Raw genomic sequence first — 15,773 nt, forward strand, 5'->3', positions numbered from 1 at the left:
ATTTGATGCAAATAACTTTCTTGGTCGGCAGACATATGATTTTTCATTGCCTCAGGTTTTCAAGTTCTGTGTGCTCAAATTGTAAATTTTCCTTCTGGTGTTTTCTAATTCGGGAAACAGAAGAAGGTTATCATCCTTTCGCCAATATGATTATTATTATATTTTGTTAGTTTTTATGTAGTTCTAGTTTCAAAAAGAGTTAACCTTTTAATTTGCTTAGTTTATTTTGTTACATTGAAGAAATTATGGCTATGTATCTGAAATAGTTTTCACACCTTCTAATTATTGGCAAGAACATTTATTAACTTTTCCTTCCTTATATTACAAATATTAATTTATTATTTATATTTATAGTCAAGGCTCATTCATGGCTCTTGTGGCAGCTCTATGTTTACATGTTTCTCTGAAGTTGAATCTTTTTTTGCATTGATTAATATTCCTTTCAATATGCATATTATGTTTTACATGAAGTCATCTTCTGACTCTCCTTAAGTATTGCATATTAGAGATTTTTAGTTTTTTTTCTTTTCTTTTTTTTTTTTTTTTTTTTGAGAGAGAGCGCACACGTACGCAAATGGGGGAAGGGCAGAAGGAGAGAAAGAGAGAGTCTTAAGCAAGCTCCACGCCCAGAAGGGAGCCCGGCATGGGACTCGATCTCACAACCCTGAGATCATGACCTGAGCCAAGATTAAGTCAGATACTTAACCGACTGAGCCACCCTGGCACCCCTCATTTCTTTCTTTTTTTTAATTTTTAGGATAGCGTTGTTTTTTTTTTTTTTTTAATTTACATCCAAGTTAGTTAGCGTATAGTGCAGTAATGATTTCAGAAGTAGAGTCCAGTGATTCATCCCTTACATGTGACACCCAGTGCTCATCCCAACAAGTGTCTTCCTTACTGCCCCTTGCCAATTTAGCTATCCCCTCCACTCTCATTTTTTTCTTAACAGCTTTGTTGAGGTATAATTAACATAAACTACACATATTTGAAGTGTACAATATGATTTTTTTTTTACCATCCTAACAATTTCAGTAGTGTTAAGTATATTTATGTTGTACAACACATCTTCAGAACTTTTTCATCGTGTAAAACTGAAACTCTGTGTCCACTAAACAATAATTCCCCATTGGCCACTCCTCCCAGCCCCTGGCAGCCACCATTCATTCTATTTTCTGTCACTGTGGATTTGACTACTCTGCGTACCTCATATAAGTGGAGTCATACAGCAGTTGTATTATGACTGGCTTATTTCACTTAGCATAATATCCTCAAAGTTTAACCATATTGAAGCATATCCAGGATTCTTCCCTTTTTAAGGCTAGATAATATTCCATTGTATGTATATGCCACATTGGTTTGGCTATTCATCTGTCAGTGGGCACTTGGTGATTATGAATAATGATTTGGAATACTTAAATGAACATGGGTGTGAACAAGATTTTTGGTGTTTTTTTTTAAAACATTCCCCAAATGATTTTAATGTGCAGCCAAAGGAGAGAACCACTTCTGAGTATTTCTAAACTCAGAAGACAATCTAATGATATAAATATAATATATAATATTAATGTGGAATTTCAAAAATTGTTCATTTGTATCATCTATATATTACCTAGAAAAATGTAGAAACATTACATCTATTTTCTATTTTGATATTGTGTAGTTTTCTATTCTGAAACTGGTTTTTATCCCATATTTAAGGTGTTACTGTGGGCGATTAATTGGAGACCATCATGGGATAGATTATTCCTGGACTATCTCAGCTGCCAATGGTAATGAAAATGAGCAATGGTCTGTTGAAAAGCACACAACGAAAAGCCCTACAGATACGTTTGGCACTATTAATTTTCAAGACGGAGAGCATACCCACCACTCCAAGGTTTGCTAATAACACATTATTTTGCTAGCTTTGTTGTTGTTGTTGTTGTTGTTGTTGTTTAAGAGAGAGAGAGTGCAATAGGGGAGAGAGGGGCAGAGGGAGAGAGATAGAGAATCTTAAGCAGGCTGCACAGTTAGCCTGAAGCCTGACATAGGGCTCGATCCCATGACCCTGGGATCATGACCTGAGCCAAAATCAAAGTCAGAAGCTCAACTGACTCAGCCACCGGGCACCCCGTTTTGCTAGTTTTTAACAGAAAGTAACCACCAAATGTTTCTCCCAATTGTATCTCCAAGTGTAGATGATCAGATGACCAGGTTTTATTGCAAAAGTGTTCCATGGTATTGACCTCTTCCCAAAAATGACCTGACTCTTCTCTTTCCTTTACGTCTGAGGGCATTCTACCTTTCCAGGGTGTGGTATGGCCAGGTCTTTATTTGACCTCTTTCAGCGTGGTTATGCCTTCCGCATAGGAGAATGGCTTATTGCTCTTGAGAAAGGACTGCCCTGTTTTTAAGGAATGGAGAAAAGTCACTACCAAAGAGCAGGCTTTAGCTGAAGCATGACCATAGCAATTACCAGTAACTTGGGGCTGTTCATGCCTGCCAAGTCCTCATGAGAGGAAGTGGGGGAATTTTTCTCTGTACCCCCTGAATGATAGTCCTTGGGCTTTCCAGGCCAGTTTTTCTCCTGTTCTAATATGGAGTTTGCATGTAATTTGCGTAGTTCTGACAGGTCAGGCATCTCTCAGGTGTTTTTCCTTGTGCTTGTTAATCACCTGTTTTATTAGAGGCAGATTTCCCTTGGGAACCTGCAGGGGATTCCACCTCAGGAAAGCTTAGAATCAACTGTATCCTGGAGTGTGACCTTCAGCTGAATGAATTTGAAACAACAGTTCTTAATGATGCGGTCATAATCAAGTTTCATAATAGAGTTTTACAGTAATCTACTTTTCCGGTTATTAATCCTCTTGTGTTTAGTGTTGTGTGTTGAAGTTTTCTTTAGTTGGTAGGAAAACTGCACTCATCCTCCTCTACAATCCTTTCTGGAAGCGGACTCTTACAGAACCCCGTATATAAATGTCCCCTTAAGTTTAATCTACCTCCTTTTGCTTGTATGTTCATTCATAATCAAATCACCTTGATTTGCTCATTTTTTTCCATCCATTTGGGAGATATTCATTGGTGCTCCCACTTTGGTAAGCCCCAGGGAGCATCTGTTCCATGGGAGGGGGGTGGTGCAGGGATGCTCTGGATGGGAATACAGGGTTCTTCTAGAGAATGAAAAGGGTAACTCTTGTTTTTCTGGGTGTGTGTGTGTGTGTGTGTGTGTGTGTGTGTGTGAAGGAAGCCATCTGGAAGTAGGGACAGCTAAGCTGATATCAGAAAGGTGAGTGAGGTGTTTGGTGTCTGGTGAGGCAGAGGGGTAAGACCGCTCTGGGCTGGTGGGAAGGCCAAGGGAGAGTATGGTACATTTAGGAAAACTGAAAATATGGTTCAACAGATCTCCTGATCACTAACAGATTTTAGGCTTAGCGTTAGACTTCATTACATCCTAAGTACCTGGAATGCATTTTATGTGATCTCTCAGGAGAGAAGAATCTACCTCTCATATTTAATACCAGAGCTGCACTTCGTATTTACAGCGAGAGGCGGGAAAGCAGTGAGAGCTGGTTATTCTTCTCCCTCCACTGCATTCCCCTTCCCAGTTTATCCCGCCCACCTCATTCCACAGAGGATTTGAGAAGAATCTATGCCAGTAAGAATCTGCCCAGTTAGTTATAAAGGAGGGGGTGGGGGGAAAGTAAGTCATTAACCTTTGGCGTCATCTTCGGTTGGCCTTTGGAAGAAAAGACTCCAGTGCTGATAATTTAGTTAATCAAAGTTGTTTATCTGAAATCTCTAGGAGAAATATCTGCTAGGACTAAAAGGACTTCTAGATGAAAGAGAGAGGCACCCAGGAGAGTTGAGGTAGAGAAAAGGTGAACCACATTAGAGCCGCCTCCTCTACCTTTATTCATGTTTCAGAGCAACACAAACCATTTCACAAAGGTCAACTTGTATTTTTTCCTACCATGTGAATATGTAAGAAGCCATGGCAACTCATTTCCCTCACCTGTAAATTGAATCCTGATTATCCTTAGGTTCTATTACATTCTGCGATGGCTGTACCAACTCGATGTTCAGAAATTCTAACATTTTAATAAAGAGATTATGTTTTAAGAATTTCAAAGATGAATGGACAGTTGTTTTAAGTCACTATCACATCCTGGAAGATAATGTGAGAATTCTATTTCATATGGATGAAGATCTCCACCTGTGGTTCTTTTTGGTGTAGTTTTCTAATTCATGGTTTCTTAGTCCCTCGTTCCTATAAATCTGACTTATTCTTGCTGTTGGCTGGCTTATGCTTGAGGATGGCAAACTCCTCTTAATGTGATTTTCACAGTCTGTGTGTGGCTGTTTCTGCCGGAAAAAGAGAACCAGTTATACACTATGATCTTAGGCAAAGCACAAAATGATTCTGGTCCTACCTGCTGATTCAGATTCTCTCTTCTTTTGGTTACATTGACTAGTCAAAGATGTGATTCTTTTGTGAAAAGTATTTATTTTGGAAAAAGACATTTTCAGAGAGATAATTATATATAAAGGAAATGTTTAGAATATAACATTTACAATAAATTAAATGTACATGCTCCCAGACCATAATTTAATTTAAATGATGCAAATTTATGAAATCGTCAAGTAAATCAAAGGCCATACCATGTATGAAAAACCCCATTTCACCTCTGTGTAAATGCTTTTTTTTAAAATGGGTTTCCTGGAGTAGTGGTTTTTGCCAGTTTGAAGTATTTCTGCCTCATCCCAGATCTTCTAGAGGACATTGGTGGGTCAACCCTGAAAACCAGAGGAAGCCTTCCTACCGTGACTTGTAATTCCCAGAAGGAACTTAAAGCGGGGTGTGGGATCCTTTCAAAGTAAATGTTTACATTGTACAAAGATGAACTTTTACAGAAATCCCAGACACTTCCTTTTAAGTTTGGGCCATTCCAGTCGCCCTGCTGTGTGCTTATTGTTGCCCGGCATGTAGTTTTCACTGTTTTATGTACATGTGTCTATGCATATCTTCCAGTATATTAGAACATCTTATGATACAAAGGCAGATCATCTATTACATTTAATGTTGAAAGAGTGGAAGATGGAACTGCCCAAACTGGTGATCTCTGTCCACGGGGGCATCCAGAACTTCAGGATGCCGTCTAAGCTTAAAGAGATCTTCAGCCAAGGTTTGGTCAAAGCTGCGGAGACAACAGGAGCATGGATAATAACTGAAGGCATTAATACTGGTAAAGTGCACTGCTTCTCTTTCTTTTCATCTTCTTCTTCTTTCCTTTTTTTTTGTTTTTTAATACCTCTTTCTAACTGAATCAGGCAGCAAGGCACCTAATCTGTGCTCTGCAGTGCTCCCAGCGGATATGGTAGTGCGAGTCAGACAAAAAGCATGGTGACCGGAAAACAAAAACAAAAACAAAAACAAAAACAAAACCCCCGGAAGAATCATAGACCTTTCCTAGTATGTGTTTTCACCATTGTTAACATCTGCCATTTTACCACAACTTTGGGTAAACTTCAACAAAATAGTCTTTTCATGAACTTGAGGCTATGGTGAGGTTTGAAAGGACACGGAATCCATGCAAGTATGTAGTGTGTGGTCATGGGCAAGAGCTAAACTCCCCATGGTCAAGTTTGACAACAAAAATACAACTGCACAAATTTGAAGATCGAATTGTCTTTCTTAAGCAACTCACGAATTGGGCAGCATCCCATTTCACAAGTAAAGAGTTGCTCAGAGACTATGTATGAAGTGGAAGGTTTTTATAGGAAGGAGGGTGGGGCAAGGAAGTTATTAACAAAAGTAAAGAAAGGACTGTGGCAGGCTAGGTCCCCTTCCCTCAGGGGGCAAGGGAGGGGGTCCTTTCATGCAGATTACCTCATCTTCCTTTGGCGGGGAAGGGGAGGGGGAGAGTCCTGGTGACAGATTACCTCATTGGTGCTGATCAGAAACTTTCTTACTGAGTGGTTAAGACTACATTTCGGGGGTGGGAGAGGTTGGCACTACAGTTAGGTACTAAGCCCCAGTGTGATAACTTGGCCTAAGTGATTCCATTTTGGGCCTGTGGTTTCCCTTTTTAACAACATGTGCTTTATTTTACTTGCTGCTTTTTTGGTTTGTTTTTTAAAAACATTTCAGGTTAGGGCCAGTTAAGGAACACAAATATGATAATGTGAAGACTATTGAATTCGTTCAGATGAACAAAAGAACTGAGAAACGAGACACGCTTGGAGCTTTCTTACGCAATAATCAGGGTCGGCCCCAATTCAACCACAGCTCCTTAAGGCCTGACTGCTCAGGGAAGGATCCATGAACGAGCAGCATCAGGACCACCAGGGAGCTTGTTGGGAACGCAGATCTCAGATACCTCCCCAGACCCGCAGGACTGCCACTCTCCATTTTGACAATATCCTCAGATGATTCTTATGTACATTCAAATTTGAGAAGGTTTCCTTCCAGCTTCTGCCTATTCTTGAGCTGCTTCTACTGTAGTTGAACATTATCTGGCGTGAATTTTTGACATTTAATTGAATTTTGGCATTCAATTGAAGGCCACAAGCTACAAGAATCTCCTTGTATATATACTATGCTATATATAAATTATATAATATATATATATTTGGGAGTACAGGGAAGAGGAAGACGCATTCCAGTTCCAACTGAGGGCACCTGAGAAGGCATAGACAAGGATATAGCACTTGGTATTGACCTTGAGGGAAGAGTAGGAAGGAGCATGCTAGGCAGAGGTGGCCGTTCAGGGCCAGGCACACAGCTGGAGTTTGAGGCACATGCAGAAAGAGGTGATAAGGCTACAGGCTGGGTATGCCTTGAGGCAGAGGACAGGGACAACCAGGGAGACTGGAGCCATACTAGATGCCATGCTGATGGGCTGAGAGCAGAGGGCTCTCAAAGGAATTTGAACAGGAGAATGAATAGGAAATAATATAGTTGGGTCTGGCTTTTACAGAGAGTCTCAATAGACAATCTGTACTAGAACCACCTGTGGGATGTGGAAATACAACCAGCAGCACCACAATACTGATAACCCATGCCAAACCTATGGGATCCAAAACCCTACTGCAGAGTTGACTGCACAGTTGATGGTGATATACATCCAGAACCTGGATTCTAGAAAATGACTCTGGGAGAAGTAAAAGAGGTTGGAGGGGAAGATGCCGGAGAGAGAGAGGGAGAAATGATTAGGTACTGTGCATCAGATGTGTGCATATGTAGAGTGTTTGTTTGTTTCTGTGCTAATGACACAGACAGGGTCAAAACTATATATATAGGAAGAGTAAGTGGCACAGCGTTGTAATTAAAAGGCAGATTAAGTCAATGTCAAAGGCTACATACCACGTGATTCTCACTTTAAGACATTCTGCAAAAGGCAAAACTGGAGACAGTATAAAGATCGGTGGTTGCAAGGGGTTATGGCAGGGGGAGTGAATAAGTGGAATGCAGACAATTTTTAGGGCAGTGATGCTGTTCTGTCTGATACTACAATGATGGAAATATATCATTGTGTATTTGTTCAAACTATGGAATCTACAGCACCAATCCCTGATGTAAACTGTGGTCTTTGAGTGATAATCACGTGTCAGTATAGGTTCATCAGTGATACAAATGTACCACTCTGATGGGCAATGTTGATAGTGGTCAGGGGTTGTGGGTGTGTGGGGTGGGGGGGTACATGGGAAATCTGTACCAGTGGCTCAATTTTGCCGTGAACCTAAAACTGCTTTAAAAAACAAAGTCTGTTTAAAAAAGAAAAGTCCGATATTTTGGGTGGGAATCCTAGCTCTACAAATTACCAGCTGTATAACCTTGGGCAAATTATTTAACTTCTTTATGATTCAATTCTTGCCTATAAAATAGACTGAAGTTTCTACTTAAAGTGTGAATACATGGAAAACACTTTAAAGTACCTGGTGCATTGTAAGAGTTCAGTAAGTGTTGGCTTTTATAGTTATTGTTATTATTAATTCCAGAAGGGCAAGTATGAATGCATTCATGCTGGCATACTTATGTATATAAGCTATTAAATTAATTTGCTTCAGTGAAGCAAGGGACACATCTGCAGGATGTTTTGCTGGGACAGTTGAGAAGGTTACAGAAAAAAAAAAACCATTTAGAACATTCATGATGGTCTCATAAGACTTTCTGGTCAATCAAAAATAGGGGAAGAACTGAGGTTTTGTAAGCAAAACTTACCCAAAGGGAGAGGAGAATTATTCAGGTAAAGAGGTCAGTGATAGGAGAAAGAGGTGTTAAGAGAGAGTAGAGGAAGCCAAGGTATCAGAAATTAATTCCACTGCGTCACAACTTTCCCTACGAATGTCCTTTTGTATATTCCCTATGAATGTCCTTTTGTATATTCCCTACGAATATCTGCCATTTGTCTCTTTCTTGCAGTCACAGTGTTTTGCGTGATTTGTGCATAAAAGTTTGACTTTTAAACTGATTGTTCATAGGTGTGTCCAAACATGTTGGGGATGCCCTGAAAGCCCATTCCTTCCGGTCCTTGAGAAAAATCTGGACAGTTGGAATCCCTCCTTGGGGTGTCATTGAGAACCAGAGAGATCTTATTGGAAAAGATGTGAGTAGACAACCCATTCACAACAGAAGGGGATGAACGTGTATCCAATTGCCAACTTAGCACCACCTGGATATCTAAACGCCATCTCAAATGTAATATACCTCACACCAACTTTGGTCTTCCTACTTGCCCCATCTTAGAAAGTAATGATCCCATCCTTACACTTGTTCAAGCCAAAAGCCTTAGACTAATCCTAGAATGATCTCTGTCTCACAACTCAACCTAATCCATCAGTAAATTACCTCAGCTTCACTTTTTCTTTTTCTTTCTTTCTTTCTTTCTCTTTTCTTTTCTTTCTTTCTCTCTCTTTCTTTTTTCTCCCTTTCTTTCTTTCTCTTTCTTTCTTTCTTTCTTTCTCTCTCTCTCTCTCTCTCTCTGTCTCTCTCTCTTTCTTTCTTTCTACAGAAAGAGAGAGAGTGTGCCTGCACATGTGAGCAGGGGAGGGGCAGAGGGAAAGGTAGAGAGAATCTTAGGCAGGCTCTGTGCTCAGTGCAGAGCCAGAAACGGGGCTTGATCTCAGAACCCTGGGATCATGACCTGAGCTCACATCAAGTCAGACACTCAACTGAATGCGCCACCCAGGCACCCACCCCCCTTTTTTAGCTTTACTTAAATATAGAAATATATCCAGAATCTGACCTCTTCTGTTACCTCCACTGTTACCGAGCAGCCCCCTTTCCTGTCTCCTGGATGACTGTAGTAATAGCTTTCCCTTCTCTCATCCTTGTCTCTCACTGCAATCTAATCTCAACACAGTAACCAGGATGATGCTTCCAAAATACAACTCAGATCGTGCCACTTCTCTGTGAAAAACACTTCCGTGGCTCCTATCTGGTTCAGAGTAATAGCCGAGTTTCTTGCACAGGCGTGCATGTGATAACATTCATGACGGGAACCTGCTCTTTCCTTATCTTGTACTACTCTCTGCTTTATCCTATGTATTGGTTCTTTGATCCCATCTGTTTTTCTAAAGGGAAGGAACTTGTCTAAGTCTGTTTATGAGTAGTGTGTATTTCTGATAAAAGTCTCAGGTATTACAAAAGATATGAAAAGGAAAGATAACCGCTATTAACATTTTGGGGTGTATCATTCCAGAATTTTTACTACGTATGTGTACATATGCATAATAAGAAACAGTTTGTATGAAAAAAAGTAGTAACAGAAACCCACTGATATGAATCTGGTATTTAGCTTAATTATTTAACATAATTACTTCTCTATGTAAATTAATATAGACATGTATATGGTTTATCTTAACTTCCATTTTGGAAAATGTCAAACATATTAAGGAGTAGAGTTGTGAAAATAATGAACTCCTATGTCCCTATCTCCCAGCTTCAACAGTTATGAGCCCAGAGCCAATTTTGTTTCATCTATTCCTTATCCACTCCCCACTCCAATATTTTAAAGCAAATTCCAGATATTAAATAACATCATTGGTAAATATTTTACCAGTATTTCTAATTAACCAATTAATTTACCAATAATTTGGTATTTCTAAGTACCAAAAAGTAGGCATTCTAAAATATATGGACAATTAAAAATATATATAACCACATTACCATTTTCATACCTAAAAAAATTAATAGTTAATTTCTGAATATCAACAACTAGCTAGTCCACGTTCAACATTCTGGTTGTGTCATATTTTTTAGTTGTTTGATTTCATCATCCAGAAAAGTTCCCTACAATGTGATGGGTTGATATGTCTCCTGAGTCACTTATTTTCAGTCGTTTTTAATCTATGGATTTTCCCTCCATCTCTTTTTTTGGGGGGGGGTGCAATTTGTTTGTTAAAGAAACTGGGTCACAGGACACCTGGGTGGCTCAGTCGGGTAAGCATCCGACTCTTGGCTTCATCTTAGGTTATGATCTCACAGTTTGTGAAATCAGGCCCTGAGTTGGGCCCTGTGCTGAAAGTGTGGAGCCTGCTTGGGATTCTCTCTCTCTCTCTCTCTCTCTCTCTCTCTCTCTCTCTCTCTCTCTCTCTTTCTCTCTCTCTCTGTCTCTGCCTCTGCCCCTCCCATGCATGCTCTGTTTCTCAAAATAAATAAATAAACTTAAAAATAAAAAAAGAAACTAGGTCATTTGTCCTAAAGAGTTCCCCATAGTTTGGATTTTGCAAATTTAGCCTGTTATAGTAGGGTTTAGCCTATTTCTCTGTCTTGTCTCTTCAACTTGGTAGTTTGATCCAAAGGTATGATTAGATACAAGTTCTTTTTGTGCAAGTTTATGCCATAAGAGATGTGTCTGTCCTTCCCCCTCATAACATATGATTGTTTTTCTTTTTATAATGTCATTGACTAGATTCATGACCTCAACAGAGTTGCAAATACTGATATGAAATTATTGTGTTCTTTATTTATTAGCTTAAACACTCTATAAAGAAAACATTTTCTCATCAGCCATTTGGTTTACTTTGTGGTACTGTTGTATGGGAAAGGACACAATGTTTGATTCTCTCTTTATTTTCCAGCTTTCAAAGCAATGAATTGGTTATCTACCATTCTTCAAGGTGAACAATGAGATTTTTTTTTGAAACATATCAAATATGTTTCAAGTCATTATTCCATCTAGTTATTACTCTTAATTATGCTCAGCTCATCCCGTTTTGGCCAGTGGAAACTTTTCAAGTTATCTCTTGAGTCCTTTTAACACAATTCTAGTTGTTTTTCCTTGCTTCCTTGTGTTTTACTCTGAAAAAAAACAAAAAACAAAAAACAAAAAACTGTTCCAGGCTAATTGTGTATATTGTTTTGCTCCTAGAGAAATGGCTGGTTGCTTTTAGTGGGAAATTATAGTAAAAGACCGCATTCTAGGGGTAAAAGGTGCATTCTGATTTTTCATGCCTAATAATGCTCTACTGTACTGTACTTTAATAGTACTATAATTTAACCATTCTTCTATTATCCATTTTGTTTTGCTTTTATAAAAAATGATATTAATGTTATGATAAGATACTTTAGATGTATTAAATCTATTAGTTATTTTCTTCTTGATTTCTGTCATCTGTATCACTGTTAGGAATTATAAAGATAACTTTTAAAGACTAATGTTGGTAAAATGTGTATTGTTTTTTAGGTAACTTTTAAAGACTAATGTTGGTAAAATTTATAGTGTTTTTTACCTCATTGTTTCTTTTAAGCCTCACAGCAACCCTCTGGTGTAAGAATTATCATTCTCCCTTAGACGTGAGGCAAGTAAGCCTGAGAAAGGAGGCAGGAGTTACCCAGAGTTAAAGTTAGGAAGTAGAAGAGTCTGGGCCCTCTTACTCCAAATAGTGTGCTTTTCGTCTCTAAAAACAAATGAGAATTGGAGTGGCTTAAGGAAGAATCCACAAATATTTATGAAGATCGGGATGTTTTATACTGAGTGGATGGCTGTCCATTTGGTTGGTTGGCTGTCACTCTTCATTTCAATACTAGAAAAAAAAAAGCAGTGTCAAAATATTATTTTGGAATAGATCTATTGAAAGGCATATTTTCTGGATAGCAGTGTAGTCTGTATATTACTGTATGTCCTTGAGCTCTTTTATTACAATCTGAGACAAGGTAAGTACAGAAATTAAAAATAAATATTTAGAACCATTTTTAGCAATGTGGTAGTGCTGTGACACCTAAGTATATGGCCGGTGGACTTATCTTTCTGAGCACAGTGCGTGCAAGGGTTGTTGAACTTGTGTCCTTGTGTTGTGAGTCTCATGTAGTATGAGCCGCATACTGGTTACACATAGTAGGACCACATAGCGATCCATAAAAAATGGGAGATTAAAAAAAAGAGTTGGTTCTTCACCGCGGATAGCCTGAGATACACCTCTCTAGGTAGCAAGTGGCACTTATTAGCCGTGGCAGGAACTGCATGGTGCATGGGCAGCCCTTTGGAGCAGTTGAGCCCAGGGAAGGACCTCGGACTCTAACCCTCTCTTGTCTTCCAGGCGGTGTGCCTGTACCAGACTCTGGGCAACCCCCTCAGCAAGCTCACCACACTCAACAGCATGCACTCCCACTTCATCTTGTCCGATGATGGGACTGTGGGCAAGTATGGAAATGAGATGAATCTCAGGAGGAACCTGGAAAAGTACCTCTCTCTACAGAAAATACATAGCCGTGAGTACCACAGAGGCTCAGCCACCAGGGCCTGGCTGGGGCGCTGCTATGGAGAAAGGCACTCCTTTGTCATCCATATGGAGTGGAGAGGTCCAAGCTGGTCTCTGCCTAAATTAACACGAGTGAACCCACAGCCAGAAGAAAGCAGGATGTGAGGTGGTGCGGACTTGTGGATGGCAGGAGAGGGGAAGAAGTCTTGGAGACAGCATAGTCAGGAGAGGACTGGAACAGTGGAGACTTTAGCAGAGCCTCCAGCATACTGTAGGGTTGGGTAGGTGGAGGATGGTTGGGTAGTGGGAGTATTGTTACCAGAATGGGAATGACTAAAGAGCAGTAACTAGACTGGACTGAGAAGAGTGGGGGTATGAATTTGATCATCAGGGAGGATGGCATTTCATATCTGGTGACGTCCCCTAGACAGGGAAGGGTTCAAAGCAAACAGAGCTTTTAGAAATAGGGACCTTTGCATACTTTGGCTATTGTTCATAGTGCTGCTATAAACATTGGGGTGCATGTGCCCCTTCGAATCAGCATTTTTGTATCCTTTGGATAAATACTGAGTAGATCCCAAATGTCCATTGACTGATGAATGGATAAAGAAGATGTGGTGTATATATATATATATATACACACACACACACACACACACACACACACACACACACACACACAATGGGATATTACTCAGTGATCAAAAGAATGGAATCTTGCCATTTGCAACAACAACGTGGATGGAACTAGAGTGTATTATGCTAAGTGAAGTAAGTCGGTCAGAGAAAGATAAATAAATACCATATGATTTCACTCATATGTGGAATTTAAGAAACTAAACAGATGAATATAGGGAAAGGGAAGGAAAAATAAGATACAAACAGAGAGGGAGGCAAACCATAAGAGATTCTTAAATACACAGAACAAACTGAGGGCTGCTGGTAGGGTGTTGGATGGGGGGATGGGCTAAATGGGTGATGGGCATTAAGGAGGGCACTTGTTGGGATGAGCACTGGGTGATATATGGAAGTTATGAAGCACTGAGTTCTACTCCTGAAACCATAATTATACGATATGTTAACTAACTTGGATTTAAATAAAATTTTTAAAAATGGGTGTAACAAGTAAACAACAATGATAGGGACCTTTGAAGGTATCAGTGTTGTGTCATGCTTCCAGGGATGCTTTGAGATGGCCATTTTGGTAGTGTTTAAAAACAAAATTCAACTGAGTAAATGTAAAGATCTTATTGGCCTTATTCAGTGATTCATCGGTTGGACAGCATCCCATCTAGCAGGTAGAAAGGAATTCCAAGGAGCTGGACAGAATGGAAGACTTTTATAGGCAAAAGTTGGTGTGGCAAGAGAGTTATTCTAACAAGGATGGATTGTTCTGGGCAAGGTCACTTTCCTTTGGGGGAAGGTGGGGTGGGCGTGGGGGTCCTACCAGGCCAATTACCTGCCTAGTGCCAACTATGTAATTCCAGAATGACTGGTTAAAGGTTACATTCCTGGGAGAGGCTGCAACTGCAATTAGGTATTAAATCTTCATTTGTTGATTTGGAGCTTAGCACAAGGGACTCCATTTTGGGCCTGTTGTCTCTTTTTTAATAGTATCTATAGGAAGGAGAAGAAAGGAAAGGGTCAGAATCAGCAAACATCCTTGGGTGGAGAGGTTGAAAGGTAGGTGCTGCCTGGAGAAATGGAGACTTTTCATCCAAGGCAGCAGAAAGTGGGCCTCTGTCTCTTTCCATGAGTTGAATCTTTCACAAAATACTCTCACCCTTGAGGAAGAAGACCAGAGAGCAAAGGCCCTTGGGAGGCTCAAGTCCTCTTCAACCTTCGACTTTTGGCTGGACACGCTAAATGTCCTTCCAAAGTTCTGTCATCTACTGTCTGTGACCTTGGCTGATGGAGTTTACATCTGTTAAACTGTTTTCTTTTCTTTTTTTTTAGTTAATTTATTTTGAGAGAGAGAGAAAGAGAGAGCGAGCATGAGTAGGGGAGGGGCAGAGAGAGGGAGAGCGAGAATACCAAGCAGGCTCCGTGCTGTCTTGCGGAACCTGATGCAGGGCTTAATCTCACAACCCTGAGATCATGACCGGAGCTGAAATCATGAGTTGGATACTCAGCCATTTGAGCCACCCAGGTGCCCCTAAACTGTTTTCTTAATATAAAAGGGAAGGAACTGTCTACCTCCACCTTTTGTTGTGAGAATTGAGATAATGTATGTTTGATGTGCCTAGAATAGTTTTGGCTGTAGTATGCCCTTAATAAATGTCTGTTTCTTCCTTTCCTTTTATTCCTCTTTGATACAGGTAATCTCCTTGTTGGGGTGGGGTTCTGTGTGGGAGGGACACTGGGAACTGTTGCCAGTCACTTTGTGCTTAGTGTGAATGAAACTTGGAGGCTCATTTAAGTCAGGAAGTGGGGAGAGAGGGTCAGGTCCTCTGCAGAGTAGATGTGGGTGGGGGGAAAGAAGACCCATAGAGGAGACGACAGGTCAGAGACTGGCTCTGAAGAAGAGTTCCTGCAGGGAGGGTTCCTTTTGGGGTCACAAATATCAATTCCCTGAAATGTCCTGTTTACTCTCTTGATCTATGCTCACCATAGAAATTACTCAGGGGGTTCCTACAGCATCATAATGTGTGCCCCAGGAGAGCAAAGTCTTGTCTTTCTTATTCTGATCCATTTGTGGATGAATGCATACAACCTGAAGCTTACATATGGGGTCAAGGAAGATTTCTGTTTTCAAAGGTCTTGAAACTTAGGATTTATTTGGAGAGTTTCACTGCGTATAGAGAAAGAATGTGGAGTCCATATCAGTGGATTGGTAACATTTATTATTCTAAGGGAAACCAATATGAAGGAGCAAAAACAGTAAGCCACCTAAACACACACACACATACACACACGCACACGCACACACACACACACACACACTCACAGGAAAGGAAGGAAGGAGAGAAGGAAGGAAAAAGAGAGAAGAAGGGGAAGAAAAAGGATTAATGAAGGAAGGAAGGGAGGGAGGGAGGAAGACAAAAAAATCAAAGTCTCCAACAGACCCAAAATTCTTATGTATCAAAGCTGAT

General features: G+C 40.1%; 1 protein-coding gene across 9 annotated transcripts in view; it reads left to right on the forward strand.

Annotated features, from left to right (window-relative positions):
- TRPM6 (transient receptor potential cation channel subfamily M member 6) overlaps positions 1-15,773 on the forward strand; it is a 199,046-nt gene that overhangs the window by 87,034 nt on the left and 96,239 nt on the right. For all 9 annotated transcript variants that reach the window (XM_053205267.1, XM_053205268.1, XM_053205269.1 and 6 more), the window contains 4 exons: positions 1,699-1,876; positions 5,009-5,222; positions 8,461-8,585; positions 12,520-12,691. In XM_053205267.1, the coding sequence (XP_053061242.1) occupies positions 1,699-1,876; positions 5,009-5,222; positions 8,461-8,585; positions 12,520-12,691 (689 nt within the window). The remainder of the gene's footprint in view (positions 1-1,698; positions 1,877-5,008; positions 5,223-8,460; positions 8,586-12,519; positions 12,692-15,773) is intronic.

This window comes from Acinonyx jubatus, chromosome D4, assembly GCF_027475565.1.
Source record: "Acinonyx jubatus isolate Ajub_Pintada_27869175 chromosome D4, VMU_Ajub_asm_v1.0, whole genome shotgun sequence".
In the NCBI taxonomy this organism is placed as follows: Eukaryota; Metazoa; Chordata; class Mammalia; order Carnivora; family Felidae; genus Acinonyx; species Acinonyx jubatus.